Raw genomic sequence first — 16,687 nt, forward strand, 5'->3', positions numbered from 1 at the left:
AATGACTGACAGGAATGCCCATTGGAAACCGAAAGAAGCCAGAAGGCCCATCGGAGGCGATAGAAGCAACAAACACCCACGGACTTGCAACGGCACCATATGAACACATCACTGCATCACAAAGATGTGAGGAGAAGGTGGGTTGAACCTCGAGATGTTCCCCAGAGTGGACTGATGACCTGTGGGACCAGAGGAACTGCTCCACAGTCCATCATCTACCCTACCTGCGCCAGATTTCCCAAGTCCATCCCTGTCTCTGCAAAAAGTGAAAAGGAGGGTGGTCCATCCTCCTGGAGGAGGAGCCCCAGAGAAGTTGTCCCTTTATATCCCCCACCTCCTGGAAGCAAACTCCCCTTCCTCCGCATGCAGCAGTCATCTGCCTGGCTTATCAGATGCCGGCAGCTCTGTCTGTCAGAGAATGAGCGTCTTCAGTGGAGCCGCCCCTGCTGGACAAATATGGGCCACACTACAATTCCCACCCCACTGCCTCAAGTTACATTGAGGGGGGGGAAGGGGGCAGGGAAACTGGATGGGGCCCCAAGGCACCACTGGAAACCTGCTCCTTCTGGCAGTAGAGCCCATCCCATCCATCCCAGCCCTGAGCCAGGAATCATTTGCCAGGATGTTTGAAGAGACATCCCTATGGGGAGTTGGGTGGGTGGCTACTGTCATCTACAGGCAAGCAAGCATACAGGCAGTTTGTTGTTGTTATTTTATTCAGTTTTTATCCCACCCTCCTCGCAAGCGAGCTCAGGGCGGGTTACATCAGAAAGATGTGTGTTTCAACACATATTTTATTAAACTGGAAAAGATGAGGAGGTTGTCTGGACATGTGTCTTGCCAATGACCCTTGGCTGGAAAGGGAGCAAAGGCAGTTTGCACAGCAGTCAGAGCTGCAAAATCCATTGCTCGCCCTGCCCTCGCAGGGGTGAGGTTGAGATGCAGGCTGCCTTGAGGAACTGCTCCCTGGGCTGGACCTGAATTGCACTCGCGGAGGATCTCCCTAACGAGTTGCAACCTGCCTGCAAGAGAAACAGATACATGTACGGCAAGGGACCCAGCCTGGTCCAAGGTTAAGCCCAGTCTGCAACATTCTGGTTGGGTGATCATGGTTGGGAGCAGCAGCGGTGGCAGCTCCAGTGTCACAGGTGCAGTCCACAACCAGATGATGCATGACCCTCTGGTGAGAAAGCACTCTGCATCTGGATGGTCTTATCCTGTGAGAGAGAAAATCAAGAGGCTGAGCACCTTCCATCAACAGGGAGTTATGACCACCCAGTCAACACAACCAGTGGCTGCACTACCTCCTCTGCTGGGACCGGCCCTGGATAAGGGAGTCTGAACAGAGCCCCCAGATGGGTAGTTGATGCCTTCCAAAGGCTGTGTCAAGAACAGTTTCCTGGGCAACTGCCTCTGTGGCAGGTAAGCACTGCCGCAGCCCCTTCACTAGCAAGCCTCACCTGCAGAGACTTGCATTTGGAAGGGTTCAGGTGAGGGGGGCGGCTGGCACAAATCAGCGAGCCAGGGTAGCTGCTACCCCAGCTCCTTCTTACCTGTCAGTGCACACTCACCCCTTCCTGAGCTGGGATTCCAGAGTCAGATAACCTGCAAGGGGACTTGAGTGGTTGTTGTTAGTCAGACATTCTGGACTTTGCTCTTCTTCCCTTGAGCAAGTGCAAATTACTCCCCATTTTCTGCTAAGTAGGGTGCCTGGGTTGCTGATTGGGTGTGCAGAGGGAGGCTCAGCCACCATGGGGGCACACATGGATTGATCCCCGCAGTAGTTGCCATCCTATGCTCCATTGGGCTAAGTGGGTGGGGCTGGACGCCAGGTGGGGGGAAGTTTTCCCATTCAATGGGAGTCTATGGGCTACGCCACCGTTTCTCATGGTGTAACTTTCTGCTGCTGCAGGGGGCATTCCCAAGCCCTGGGCAGCTTTGGAAGCCGACTAACTCATGGCCCACCCCCCAGTCTGCTTCCTCCAGTGCTGGCGCAGGAACTTACACTGCTCTTACGCCTTTGTCCGGCTGCCAAGTGTGGCCGCTGGTGGCAGCCTGTCAGCAGTAGCATGCCTCAGGATGCTATCAGTGGAGAGGGGGTCACGCTTGTGTAAGTGCGAATTGTGTCCATATAAGCCTTAGTCTTCTCCTTGAGTGCTTTCCATCCCCACCCCAAGGATTACGATGCCCATGGCAGTTTTGATACAAGTATTTAAGGTTTCTTGAAATTACTAGTGGTGAAAGTTAAAGGAGAGAACACCAAAGCATGATTACAGCTGAAAATAAAGAAAACAAAAGAAATGACTATTAAGGAATTACACAACTTTAAGGCTGACAATGAAGAAGTTGAAATTGTTCAAGGATTTTCTATTCCTTGGCTGAATCGTGAACCAAAAAGGGGACTGCAACCAAGAAATCAGAAGGATATTGAGACTCGAAAGGGCAGTCATGAAGGAGCTAGAAAAGATTGTTAAGTGTAAGAAAGTATAGCTGGAGACCACGATCAATATAATTCATACTGTGGTATTTCCAATTATTATATGTGGATGTGAAAGTTGGACAATGAAGAAAGCTAAAACGAGATCCAACCTGCAAAATCACCAGGCTAACGAATGCCCTGATAAAAAATTCCTCACTTCATCCCGACATGCACAGAAAATGATGCAAGACAGAAGCACAGCCACCACGACTATATGGACTCCCTAAAATTCATAAGGATTCAGCCCCACTCCGACCCATCGTGAGTGCCATTGGTTCACCAACATATGAATTAGCTAAACATCTGGCCAATCTTCTACAGTCAGCTTGACCTCTGTCCCAGGGAAGATACTGGAACAGATATTAAAGGCATCAGTCTGCAGGCATCTGACTGACAACATGGTGATATAGGAAAGTCAGCATGGATTTGTCCCCAACAGGTCCTGCCAGACCAACCTCATCTCCTTTGATCGAGTGACAGACTAATTGGATCTTGGGAATGCTGTCAATGTAGTTTATCTGGATTTCAGTAAAGCTTTTGATAAGGTTCCTCATGGTGTTCTGATGAGTAAACTCGTTGAATGTGGACTGGACTCTAAGATGGTTGGATGGATAGGGAACTGGCTGAATAACCACACACAAAGAGTATTTATCAGTGGCATCACATCTGATTGGTAGCAGGTTTCCAGTGGAGTGCCACAGGGCTTGGTTCTGGGCCCAGCGCTTTTTAATATTTTTATAAATTATCTGGATGAGGGTGTGAAGGGATTCCTAATTAAATCTGCACATGACAACAAAGTGGGAGGAGTAGCAAACACCATTGAAAATAGAGATAGAATTCAACAAAATTCAACAAAATTCATCTGAAACACTGGGAAAGTTTGCAGATTTGAATAAGATGCAATTTAAAATGGATAAGTGTCAGGTTCTCTGCTTGGGTAACAAAAATATGAAGCATGCATATTGGATGAGGGATACACTTTTGAGTACCCATGTGTGTGAATAAAATCTTGGTGGATGGAAAGCTAAATATCCTCTGGTAACAGAGGATAGGACTCAAAACAATGGGTTTAAACGACAGGAGGGAAGATACCGGCTGGACATTAGGAAAAACTTCTTCATGTTAAGAGTAATTCACAGTTGAATCAGCTGCCTAGGGATGTGGTGGGTTCCCCCTGTTTGGCAGTCTTTAAGGAGCAGCTGAACAAATACTTTGTCGGGGTGCTTTAGGCTGTTCGTGTATTGGGCATGGGGTTAGACTATATGGTCTGTAAGGTCCCTTTCAACTTTATGATTCTATGATTCCTAAAATACAGTCATTTTAGATTTTAACTTCTTTAAAATGAACAAATAAACAAAACCACACAAAAACTTGACTCGGTGTCTCAGGAAAACTTTCGGCTGTAAATTAAATCAGTTCACCTGCAATGTGTTTCAGGTCATCAGTTATTTCAGTATATTAGTATTAGTATTTCAACTGATGTTTTCCTTGAACACACAACTCTTGTGAAAAGCATGGCTCCTTTTCCAGACAATATAAATGTCTGGATGAAGTCAAATCAAAGAATGAAAAGCAACCAGCTCAGGACTTACTCGGGCCCTTATCTGTAGTTCACTGGGTGAGAAGGTGCAGTGCATGGCAGCCGCCATCATCCTGGGGCCTGGTAGCTCCCTTTTGTCTCTGCGGGTCTATGGGTGCAGCCCCAGATTCAAAATTGCCAATCAGCAGCAGGCTGGTCAGTTTGTGGAATGGGTCCCAGCCAGTGGACCCTGAGGGCAAAGTCTTTCCTCTGGTCTGCCTTACAGATCTGGCTGCTCTCCCACTCTGCTGCTGAACTGGCTTCCTACCCATCCCACCCTTGTTTCTAGGGTTTGTTGGGTATTTATAATGGCTCATGGGTTTGAAAATTTTCTGCATAATGGTTACTTTTTGGGATCTGTAATATCTTTGGTAGTAATGGGTTTTATGCTTTAGGATATCCTATCTCTGTCACAACTTTGGGTAGGGGCGATTTTGTCATTGGGCTTGGGTCTTTTTTGGAGGAAACATGGCCTGCGATCCCAGTTTCCTCATACTTGGGGATCATGTTAAGAGATTGGGGAGGGGGTGATATATTGAAGGGACAAACCCAGTTGGGGGCTGTCTGGGTATGCTGACTCTCAGGTGGCAGGGGGATCCATACAGAGGTTTGTGCACATGTGTAATCCCACGGCTTGTTATTCCATGGTTTTCCCATTCAGCTGAAGGGGTGAGGGTGGTCATTGGTTTCCAGGTGGGTCCAGCATCAGATAAGTTTATATATTACAATGTGTAACTAGCTATGAACTGCTAGTGACTCTGTGATTTCACTTAGCATTTTTTCCTCTTACAGAAATACAAAGAATATGAGAAAGATGTTACTGTAGAAGAAATTGATGGCCTTCAACTTGTGAAGAAACTAGCAAAGAATATGGAGGAGATGTTTCATAAAAAGGCTGAAGCTGTTAGGGTAGGTAGTAGATATTTTTCTTTTATATTTTGTGCAGTTGTACCAATACACTGTACCACCTGCTTATGATCCTAACCCTCTTATCACTCAGTATGATGATACGAAACTAGATTTGCAGAAGGACTTCTAAAGAATTAGGTGAGTATTGAATATGGCTTTTTGAAAAAGAGGATCTAAAAACAACCTAATAAATATTTGTTTTGTCCTAGCCATAGTAAAAATACTTGACTTTTGATATCGTGCTTGTGCATTCCAAATTCTTTAATGATGTGCTTCACTTGGAAATGATGCCTTAATTGCAAACTGTGCACTGAACACTCCTACAGTACACCCAGGCTATACAATGTACTGTACTCTGTAAATAAATCCTGTATATGGTACATATTTCAACATTATCAGGAATACATGTACTGCAAAGTGCACACTGAATATTTGCACCATTTATATGCTGCGGCATATATGTGGAATATATGGAAATATGTGGAAGCAAAGCATTAAATGACTGTATTAAACATTACGTTTGCCATAATGTAGTTTATGTCACATACAGATAAGCCCCAAACAACTGTCTGAGAGGATGCTTGCTGAGACAATTTGCTGTGAATAAGTATTGAGAAGTAGTTATCACCTACATTGAGTGGATTTCCTCAGTTTCACTCTCCTATAATGCCTTTTGTTCTGCTCCTCTTTAAGAGGAATATTGTACAGATTGTATGATAGACCCAGATTCAGTCATCCGAGATAACTATTGTTTGCTCTCCTTAATGCAATGCAAACTCGTCTGTATCCTAACTCACTTGCTGTAGGGTACTTGATGGGCAGTACAAAATGCTGAAACTCAGGGCTGAATCCTATCTGACAAGAATAACACAGGAACCATTGTAGTGTATCTGCTTGCATGGTTTAATAACATTTTAAGAAAGAAGGTCACATTGGTCAAGCCAGATACGTTGTTGCTGCTGCCGACCCTGGAGGTAGTGCACCCTTGGAATAGAATGGGCTGTCCTGTGTCTGGAACTGAATGGAATGCTGCTTACACATGAATCAGGTCCTGTTTTCTTCAATTCCTGCAGCAACCATCAGCAACTGTTTTGCTGATGTAGTGCCGTGCACTAAGTTGGTGATCAACATTGTCAGTCACATATGAGGAAAGGCTAATGGGTCTCAGCCACTCGACCGTATCACAAAGTACTTTAGCGGAGGCAGCAAGAACTTGCCAGCTACTATCAATGAGCAGCCGTCTGTTTTGCCAGAGTGTGGAGGAAGGAGATCAGCATTGTGTGCTCTCTTTCAATTACAGCACAGTCACTCATGTAATATGAACTGTCTAATAAATGTGTAAGGTATTTCAAAATATTTTGGCTGCTGGACAACATGCTACTGCTTGAGAAATAAAAATATTTTCTTTTGTGTAATAATTCTACCTATCCATTTGATGGATAACAGGTAGAATATAATTAGTTGCAGATTTATGGGTAAAAATGAAGCGCTTCTCGACCAGCCTATTGAAGGCTCCAAACAATAAAAACGTAAAAAACATTAAAAACAAATAAATGTAAAACAATAAGAATTAGTGAGAGAGTACCAGACAAAACTGAAAAGTCTTCACCTGCTGATGAAAGACAACGATAGAAGGGGGTTGATGAATCTGCCTAAGGAGAGAAATTCCATAATTTTGGTGCCACAATCAAGAAGCCTGTTTCTGAGTTGTAATCCATCAAGCTTCAGATGAGGGGGGAACCTGAAACAGGGCCTGCAAAGATGATGGCAATGGTTGGGCAAGTTCATATGGGAGTAGGTGGTCTTTAAGGTATGCTGGCCCCAAGACGTAGAGGGCTTTAAAGTTCAATATGTGCATGTTGAATTGGGCCCAGCAGCAATTTAGGATCCAGTATAGGCAGAACTAGACTGGAGTGATATGGTCCTTACAAACTACTCCAGCCAGAATTCTGGTCACATAGAATCATAGAGTTTGAAGGGGCCATACAGACCATCTAGTCCAACCCCCAACATCATTCTTCACCAAATGTAGCTTCCAGACACTCTTTAAGGGTAGCCCCATGTATAGTTCATTGCAGTAGTCTAATTTATATGTAACCAGGGTATGTATCACTCAGGAAAGGCTGTAACTGTTTCTCTAGCCAAAGCTGTTGAATATACTTCTGGCCACTACTGCCACCTGCTTTTCCAGCAAGAGGCTTAGGTCCAGCAGTACTCCCAAACTATGAACCTGCTTCTTTAGGCGGAACGCAGCACCATTCAGAAAAGGATAAACAGTTCCCAGGCCAATAGTTCCTCCATCTAGTAGCACCTCTTCTTTTGGGATTAAAATTCAATTTGTTAGCCATCATCCATCCAAAAAATCCATCCACAGCTTCTCTTGGGATTCATTGGAAGTGCAAGATAGAGCTGAGTATCATCTTTAAAGCAGTTACTGTGCTCGGTTCAAGGTATTGGTTATTACATACAACTCTTCATGGCCTTGACCTGGCATACCTACTGTGCCACCTCTCTCCCTATGTTCCTCCATGGCACCTTTCCTCATCTGAACAAGGTCTCCTGCAGGTGCCTGCACCTGTACATGGGTGAAATCAACAGCAGCCTGTACACAGGCTTTCTCTGTAGTGTCCCCTACCCTGTGGAATGGCCTACCTGATGAGGTCAGGAGAGCCCCCAGTCTCCTGGCTTTCCACAAACAATGAAAAATTGAATTATTCAAAGAGACTTTTTACTTAGATAGGAAGGCTGTATTATAGGGAGAGGTTCTCAGATGCTTCGCGAATGAGTTAGGGCCCATAGACTTCACCACTAAATTACCTTACATATTATCTGTTGCTTTAAATATGTACTGCTATGTACCTGTGCTTCATGTTATCTAATGTCAGTCCTAGAACTGATTTCAACATTTATTCAACTCTGTATTGGATCCTTGCTAATGCTATGTATTTGTAAACTTGTATTTATTTATCCTATGGCATTGTTTATGGAAATAACAACAACATTAGATTGATATACCACCCTTCAGGATGACTTAACACCCACTCAGAGCGGTTTACAAAGTATGTCATTATCTCCACAACAAAACACCCTGTGAGGTGGGTGAAGCTGAGAGAGCTCCAGAGAACTGTGACTAGCCCAAGGTTACCCAGCTAGCTTCAAGTGGAGGAGTGGGAAATCAAACCCCAGATTAGAGTCCCGTGCTCTTATCTACTACACCAAACTGGCTCTCCAGTTGGTCTGTCTCCTTGATACTGATTGTACTAATCTCACACTACATAATCCGCCTTGAGTCTCAGTAAGAAAGGTAGACTATAAATTAAACAAACAAACAAACAAACAAACAAATAAATTGGCGAAAATCCAGCCTTAATCTCTGGATGATTTTCCCGAGCAGCTTCATATAGGTGTTGAAAACATATGAAATTCTTACCCAGCTTCTTTGTTTTTGTTTTTTTACCTCTTACATTTCTCTTCAGTGTTCACACCTTGCTCTTCATTATAGCAGCACAGATTTCTTCTTCCTATGCAAGTTTCTTGTTACACTTTCTTCCCCACAGGCTATGGGCATGTTGCCATTTCCCTTTTTCTTTTTACTACTCCCTCGAGGTTTCTGAAATATTGGAACAAGAAGGGAATATTTCAGTAACATTGCCTTACTGGTACAAGGGAGTACCAGTAAATTCCTGTAATCCTACTTGAGTGTCAGTGAGAAAGGCAGGCAATAAACAAAGAAAGAAAGAAACAAACAAACAAACATAATCCTGGCAAGCAAAGTGCTGCCTATTTATTTTGCATCTTGTCTTCTTAGAAGTTCCAGACAGTGTATATGGTCTTTAACCCCCCTATAAAATAGATTAGTCTGGGAGATTGTGACTGGCATGAGTTTTGAGGTGATGGGGTGATATGAACTCTGCTTACTATACCATGTAGCTCTCTGTGTAGTGAAAAAGGCAGAAACTAGTGAGCATTTAATCTCTACAAGTAATTGGTTGTGCATCATGAAGAATGTCTGGCTGTGCTGAAAAAAGGAGGGAAGAAAAGACTTACTCTTTGGTACACAGCAGGCTTGCCATCTTCCCAGGGGTGGTAGGCAAGTTCCCATGCCTGGGTTTCAGGTCCCACTGGACCGCTTTGTTCCAGTAGGAAGTGGGGGTGGGGAGCAGCATTTCATGGTCACATGTGGTGTTGTGACATCATTTCTGGGTTGTACCAGAAATTACATCACAATCCTCTAGAAATTCACACATCCCTATGGCAAAAGACATATCTGTAGTGTCATGACATCACTTCCAGGTACAAAGTGATGTCACAGCATTGCACATCATCAGCTGTCATTGCTCCCTGCAAAGGCTCCCACTGGTTGCCAGTGTTCAGCTAGCAAACATAATATACACTGGCACAGTGTACCGTGGCTACCTGATCTCCCTCCTTGGCAAACAGCAGGTGCAGACGGACATGGAACAAAGAGCGCTTATACAAGTTCTTTGGATGTGAAAAACATGTCACATATTAACATATTAAATCCAAAGGATGTGCAACGTGCAGAATTAATGAAACAGCTCTAATGCAGTATGGGTGATAACTAAGTGGGACACAGAGAAGGCATCCTTTATATAAGCATCCATGATCATGTGCCTGAGTCTACTATGGCTCCAAACCTATGAACAGATTTCTATCTGTTCATGGATATGCTTCTCCTTACCAAGCTCTAACAGGTGCTTGAGGGCAGCGTACCTGATCTCATCTCTTCAGTCATTAGGTCAAGTATTATGACAGCTCCAAGGGATGTTCCTATTCCAGAACTTGCAGCCGTAGCAGCCTTTTGAATTGATGCTTCAGGGTAGTTGCCAATCATTGCTTTCAGAGTAACTTCTTTTCCTGCACTATAATGACAGCTGAGATTAAGGATTTCTACCGAATATCACTAGGGGTGTACACCATATCAATTTGATCTGGATCTGAATATCATGAATACGATAAAAATTCAGTATCCCTAATATCTGGTTTATATTCTTTAATCCGGGTTGATAAAATTAGATAATCATGAATTTATTGAGCCATTATTCCCTAGGGGGAAGACTCTCCTGAGGGGCATTTTTCAAGAAAATTCCACCAAATTTGCAGGGAGTCTAATCCCTCCTGTTCATTAAAGATTTCCCAGGTCTCAGAAAGATTGAACTCTGAGGTCCAATTCTACTGGCCCCTGAACAAGATGTCCCCAGCCATTTTCCATTGTTTTTTATGGGGGAAACATTTCCAAGGCTTTTCAGGCAAGGAAACCTTAAGCAAAGGGGCAATCCCTGGCCCTAAGGCATTTCCCAATGCAAGTCCCATCACAAGCTGATCCAACAACAAAGCCCACCAGAACCAAAATTGAAACAAGGGAATTCATCCAGAACCAAACTGAAGTCAAACAACTAGGCTATTTTTCAAACTGAAATAATATTGTACTGGTGTTGTGGACCAGCCCAGCCCAGCAGAGGAAAGAGATGCAGAGGACTCTTCTGAGAAAGAGGCAGCTGGTGAACCTGACCCAGATCCACAGCCAGTGGCAGAGGCACTGCAGGAGGAGGCAGTCTCTGAAGGATCAGACATAGACTTCCAGCCAGGTCCCAGCACATCAGTCCCTGAGTTTCCCAGCCCTGGGCTGGCAACAGGGAGCCAGGCACGAGCCAGCTTTCCACCCTCATCACCAGAATCTCGAGAATGCCGTCAGAGGAAGGCAAGGAGAGCCCTCTAAGCCAGAAGGTACAGTGCCAAACTAGCAGCTCAGCATTGACCCAGCATGAACAGTGATGATGAGTGTTTGCAGGAGCAGGACTGAGACAGCTGGCAGGTGCATAATTCAGCATGGGTGGCTGGGCAGCATGAGGCTTAAAAGCAGCAGAGAAGGGAGTGGCTGTGTGGAAGCAACGTGTCTGCTTACTGTTGAACTTGATGTTATGTTTGGAACTGATTCCCTTGTCTCTGACCTTGGCCTGTTATTGTGGACTTGACTCTGGAATACCCCCTTTGGACTAGGAGCTGTGATTGTCGTCTAACCTGTGCCTGAACCTTGGGACCGTGATTCGTCTTGCTCTCACAACTAGGGAGCTTCCCCTGCCTGCAGTCTGTGAGTCAGTAATCAGGACAACTACTCTGTTACAGCAGAAGTCTCAATGAAGAATGTCACATTAACACAGATGATTATTTGCACATAATTAGCTGTTGGAGAATCACTTCTATTAACAGCATCATTAGAAAAGAAAGACGATATGAATATTCTATTTTGAAGCATCTTGTACTGCATAAATTTTGTGCTTGTGAAACCTAGAGTTGCCATCCTCCCTTTGGTGTGGGGGATCCCTTACCCCAGTCTCTGCCCTCCCACCTCTGCTCACTGGCCAGTGGAGGGGAAGGTACCTGGTGTGAGGCACATGCACGAAGCATGTGCGTGTTTCCTCATTGCACTGGAAAATGATGCCATTTTTTGGCTTGATTTGTAGCGATTTTTAGTGAATTGTTTCCTGGCATCACCCGTAGGTTTTATGTCATGTTGGAAAATGATGTCATTTTCTAGTGTAACAGGTGGGCATGGAGAGATAAGTACCCTTCTGCCCCCCTACCCCGGTTTCACCCCTGGGCATCACTAGTGAAACCTCTAAATGAATAGCACATGAATCAAGGAAGGAAGAGGCATGGTACATACAGGGCAGCTAGGAAATAAGCATTCTTTCATATTCTCTTCGTGACTTCACAAGAGATCAGGGTCTAGGATATATACAGACAAAGGATGCAATGAGCAAGTAAGAAGGCCTGGAAAGCAAGCAGGACTGGTGCTCACTCCTTGTATGTGAAGCACATAATGAGAACTGAGCTGAAATGCCTTCACTTGCTTCAGTTCAGATTCCTGTCAAGTATAGAAGATGCGGGTATGAGTTGTACAGCCTGATCAATTGATCTAGTGGGGAGACAGCTAGAGGAGGCTATATAAAGGGCTGTAACATTGCCTCCAGGCTTTACTCCTGGAACACAGCAACAACCCTCCCTTCCACTAACTGGTAGAGTGGGCTAGAGCTGGGTACCTTTGAGGACCGAATAGGATTTTTTCCCCTCATAAATTTTTGTCTACTCAGATCTGCACCCTTCTTCACTCTGCAGGTCTGCAAGGAAACTTGCTAGGGTTCTAGTTGGGGAAGTGGCGTTTAGGGATGTGCAATTCAGTTATTCATATACTGGTTAAACCAGATCAAATTATAAAATCATGGAAGCTGGGAAGCTGGACACTGATTAGCTGGATAAAACTGGACAGGGGCCTGCTGATGAGACTCCCCCTCCTCCAGTTGTTGAGATCCAGTAGCAGGAGAAGCAGCAGCATGGGATGGAACTCAAGCTTGGGTTCTATCCACTATAGAAGCTATGTGAGCAACGTAATTTTTCCTATTTCCTAGTTTTTGAAAACAACTGTTCATTTTTTCATCTTTAGGAGCAAATGCCTCCACCTTCAGTGTTCCAATATTTATTTTTAACTGATTAGCTGTCCTTTAATTTTAGAACCTGTTACTTGCTGGAAACCTATTTGTTTACCTAAGAAATTAGTGTAACTGTATGCTTCCATTTTTTTCTGAATGCAGCCTCTTGCATCAGCATTTTTCACAATGTTATATAGTTGTATGTACCATTTTGTCACTCCATACGGCAAAACAAATTCCTTAATTACAGTTTGCGACAACCATTACAGTAACCTAAAATGAATTTATTCATTACAGTAACCTAAAATTCATTACAGTAACCTGAAATGAAAACAGTGCTTGTTATTATCTAGAGATGTTCAGGCACATATTGTCTAGTCCATTAAAGAGTTTGTTCTTCACAAATGAAGAGAACATTCAATCTGCCACAATGACCTACCTGGCAGGAAGAGAAATGGCCATTTTGCTTTATTATGTTACTTGTAAAAAGCGACATAAAAGAAACAGGAGAGGCTGAAGAGGGTTGGTAAAGGTCCTTCCAAATGAAGTATAGCCAGTATCCTTGTTAAAAATATTCAGTAACCTGTTTTTTGAAACATGCAGTGTTTTTTTAGCAAGTTTACTCTCATCTAATATAAAATGCTTTTAAAGCCAGTTGCTTTATCTACAATGATAATGCTAGAATGAAAACACTTTCTGGCATGCGTACAGTATGTTTTCCCCCCTGTTACTTTAATTCCTTGCCATACCGAAAAATGTTGAGAAGATTTTTTCTTTTTATTAAGGGGGTGTTTTTTTGCCCCTTCTTCCGGCTACCTGGTGTTCACTGCAGAATGGATTCCCATTATAGATGTACTGTGGAAAGTAATTGCTGTTATACAGTAATTCAATTTCAGCACATTCACGCATCGGTAAACAGGGACATTAAAGCCTTTTATCATGAAATTCCATATGTAGAGACACTTTTTTCCCAAAGACCAGCATATCAGTATTTGCATTTTATATACACTGGCAATAGAAAAGAAATATTTTTCCTCCCAGGTGTTTTTTTACTACAGTCATCCAAACAACTCAGTGCTGTTCTTAGAATGATATTGTTTATATTTGTTAAGTATAATATCTGTGTGCTGCTCCCATGCATGTATGTGAAATATGTATTGGTCTGCCCCTTAAATTCTGCCTTACTCCAGTTACAAAGTATTAGAGCAATTCTCAGGTTCAACCAGTTCTTTGAAATTAAAATGTCAGTCCAATATATGGTACTTTTGATAACAAAAGTACCATATAAAAAATTGAAAAGGGAAGTTGAAAAGTGGTGGATGATGTGAAGCAGTGGAAGCGTTCAGAGGCACTGGAAGCAGGATTTTTGTGAAGGATAAAAATAGTTTATGACCTTTGTTTATAAAATGAGAAAATAATACACTTCCAGCCTTCCAGTTCAACACTTCATTGGTTACTTTTGTCTTTAACCACCCTCATTGTGAAAACAATAGTGTGGCTCAAGGATAACTGATTTGTTTTAAGAGATCACAGCTAGTATACATGTCATAATGTGATGCTGTGGCATATACTCCGAATTCCTTGTCCCATATTAATTGTCTGTAAACTGCCCAGTCCTGGTCTCAGGGGGGACCTGTGAAATAAGGTGTGAAGTTCTTGTGGGAATGGCCTTTCCATATGAGATCCCAAAGATGGCAATGGTTGGTCAGTTAGGTAGCAATTAACAAATGCATTTGGTTTGATGTGAGTTACAGGATCTTGGACCACTCTGACACGACTTGCTCTAAACAAGGTCAGAGAAGCTGAGTTGTTATTATTGTTGTTATTAAGATCCTTTATATGCCACTTTCCATAAACATATACCCCAGTCTTGGTCCTCCTCCCTAGGATAAAGTGCCCCTTTAAATCTTGCATTCCCTCATCACTCAGTGACCTTTTAGCAGGCAATCTGATGTCTTTGCCAATGTGTAGGGTAGTCAGCTTCATTGTGACTTTCTAATCTTTGCTTGTATTTAGTCAGTGTATGATCTCCAAACATGATTTTTCCTGAGAGATCTCTGTCTTTTGGTGCTACACCTCTGAAGATGCCAACCACAGCTGCTGGCGAAACGTCAGGAACTACAATGCCAAGACCACGGCAATACAGCCCGGAAAACCCACAACAACCATCGTTCTCCGGCCGTGAAAGCCTTCGACAATACATGATTTTTCCTTCTTTTCAAAATCTCTCTCTCTCTCACTGAGCACCACATTTGATACAGCTATCTTTCTGAAATTAAGCAAATATTTGCATTCTACCAGTACCTTCTATCACAGGCTATTTCCTGTACTGGGCTCCTCTCTGGGCTAACAGCTGTTAATGGGAGATTTAAGTGGTACTTGGGGGACCAGATATGGTTTGGGATTATCCACTGCATCTCCTGACTACAGGTGCTTTGGGGCCTCCTGCAAGAGATGAGTGTCCTATGAATCTTATCCGTTGACAAGATTTTCAGGGTAAAAGCTACTGATAGTCAAAGTCACCTCTTCAGATACTAGGACTCTGAAGAAGGGAGTGTTGGCTCTTGGAAGTTTATATCCTGTAAATCTTTTTGGTCTCTAAGTGCCACTGGACTCAACTCCTACTGTTCTACTGTAGGCCATCAAGGCTATTTGCCTGAAACAATGCATAAAGGAAGCCCTTCATCAATCTCTAATTCATTTACTCTGTGCACTTCCTTCAAGGTGCCCAAGGACCTAGGGAGGCCTACATGGTCCTTCCCACATTTTATCCTCAAAATAACTTGATGAAGTATGATAGGCTGAGGGGAACTGACTGGCTCAAGGTCATCCAGTGATTTCATGACTGAATGGGGATTTGGACTCTATTGTTGGCCATGAAATTATAGTGATGTTCCTGCATCAAAAGTGGAAAGAGATGACTCTACCAGAGCTCTTATGTTTTTAATGTTTACCCTGTTTTTTTAAAAAAACTATTCACACTCCATTAGATTTTCTTTTAACTGCACACTACAAACCCTTCCCTTTATCTAGTTATGTTCCATAATTGAAATTGTATAAATTTAACATAAAGAGTTCTAAGTTACTACATTTTAGGATTGTGCTGGTTAAGAAAAAATCACTCCTGTGCCTAAATGTCAGTTATAATTGCCTTTTCCATATATTCTGTATTTTATACTGGTCCTTATATTCTGTTGAGAAGAATTTCTTGTCACTTTGTCAAGGCTAGAGTGTAAATAACATCACCCTTGAGATGAAAATTCTGTAATCATTCAAGTTCTTGCTCTTTCACACACAAACTTTTTGTGTGTGTGAAAGGGAATGATATATCAAAGCAAAAGAAATGCAGTAGCTGTAAAGAAAGAATCCTATTAATGTACCTTTTAAAGAAAAAAATGGATTAGTTACTACGTGTTGTGTTTACTCTATAAGTGGAGCCTTTAGAATTTTTCAAGAATACTATCTTCCTTCACAGCCAGTAGTCTACAGTTCCTGGCCCACCTAGAATTAAGCTGTAGTGCACTCACTATCAATATCCAAAAGTATAGGTTTGTAGCAGGGTGAAAAAATATTCATGCTAGTTATGGACAGTGACTTGGCATATAGAAATTTCAAGCAGCTTACGCAAGCCTGAGAATCTTTTATTCTTGCCATTGTCTGTGATTCTTCAGAACCACACAACTGTGTGTAATTTATCTTTTAGACCCCTTTTCAGCCTTCAGACACTGAGATATGAAAATGCAAAAGAAATTTATACATTTTTCTGAGCAAAGGCATGCAAAATGGGCTGTGGGAGGAATGAAATTATGGTGAATCAACCAAATCTCGCTATAAATAGGTTGAACTGACAGAATAAAGACATAATAAAAAAACTGGCTATAATTGTATTAATTACCAGCAACAAATGAAAGGGTTTCAGCCATATTTTTATTCAGTATTTCAGTGACTTGTTTTGCTGCTTCCTTGTAGTATGATTTTCTTTGTGATTTTCTTTATTCACACTTTGACCAATCATAGAGAGATGTATGTGTGATCTCAAAACCTAAGAATGCCTTAATATTTACTTGGATGTTCTACCTGAACTGCTCGGGCTTCTGAATACTTTCTAATCTATCTTTGAAAGCAGGTATATCTGCATTTATGATGAAATCCATGAGTTTCAGAACCAATTTTCAGCAGATTTATCCTAGGTAGCGCTTTTTTTTTTTTTGCAAAAAAGGTGCCAGTATTCATATATAAGGTTGCACTGATTAACGCATCTTCTCCCCT

At 42.6% G+C, this 16,687-nt stretch overlaps 1 protein-coding gene across 1 annotated transcript in view; it reads left to right on the forward strand.

Annotated features, from left to right (window-relative positions):
* The window catches only part of CACNA2D3 (calcium voltage-gated channel auxiliary subunit alpha2delta 3), a 1,057,886-nt gene that overhangs the window by 225,328 nt on the left and 815,871 nt on the right, over window positions 1–16,687 (forward strand). Inside the window, exon 3 of the mRNA XM_054976383.1 lies at window positions 4,851–4,967. Coding sequence (XP_054832358.1) covers window positions 4,851–4,967 — 117 coding nt within the window. The remainder of the gene's footprint in view (window positions 1–4,850; window positions 4,968–16,687) is intronic.

Source organism: Eublepharis macularius, chromosome 4 (assembly GCF_028583425.1).
Source record: "Eublepharis macularius isolate TG4126 chromosome 4, MPM_Emac_v1.0, whole genome shotgun sequence".
NCBI lineage: Eukaryota > Metazoa > Chordata > Lepidosauria > Squamata > Eublepharidae > Eublepharis > Eublepharis macularius.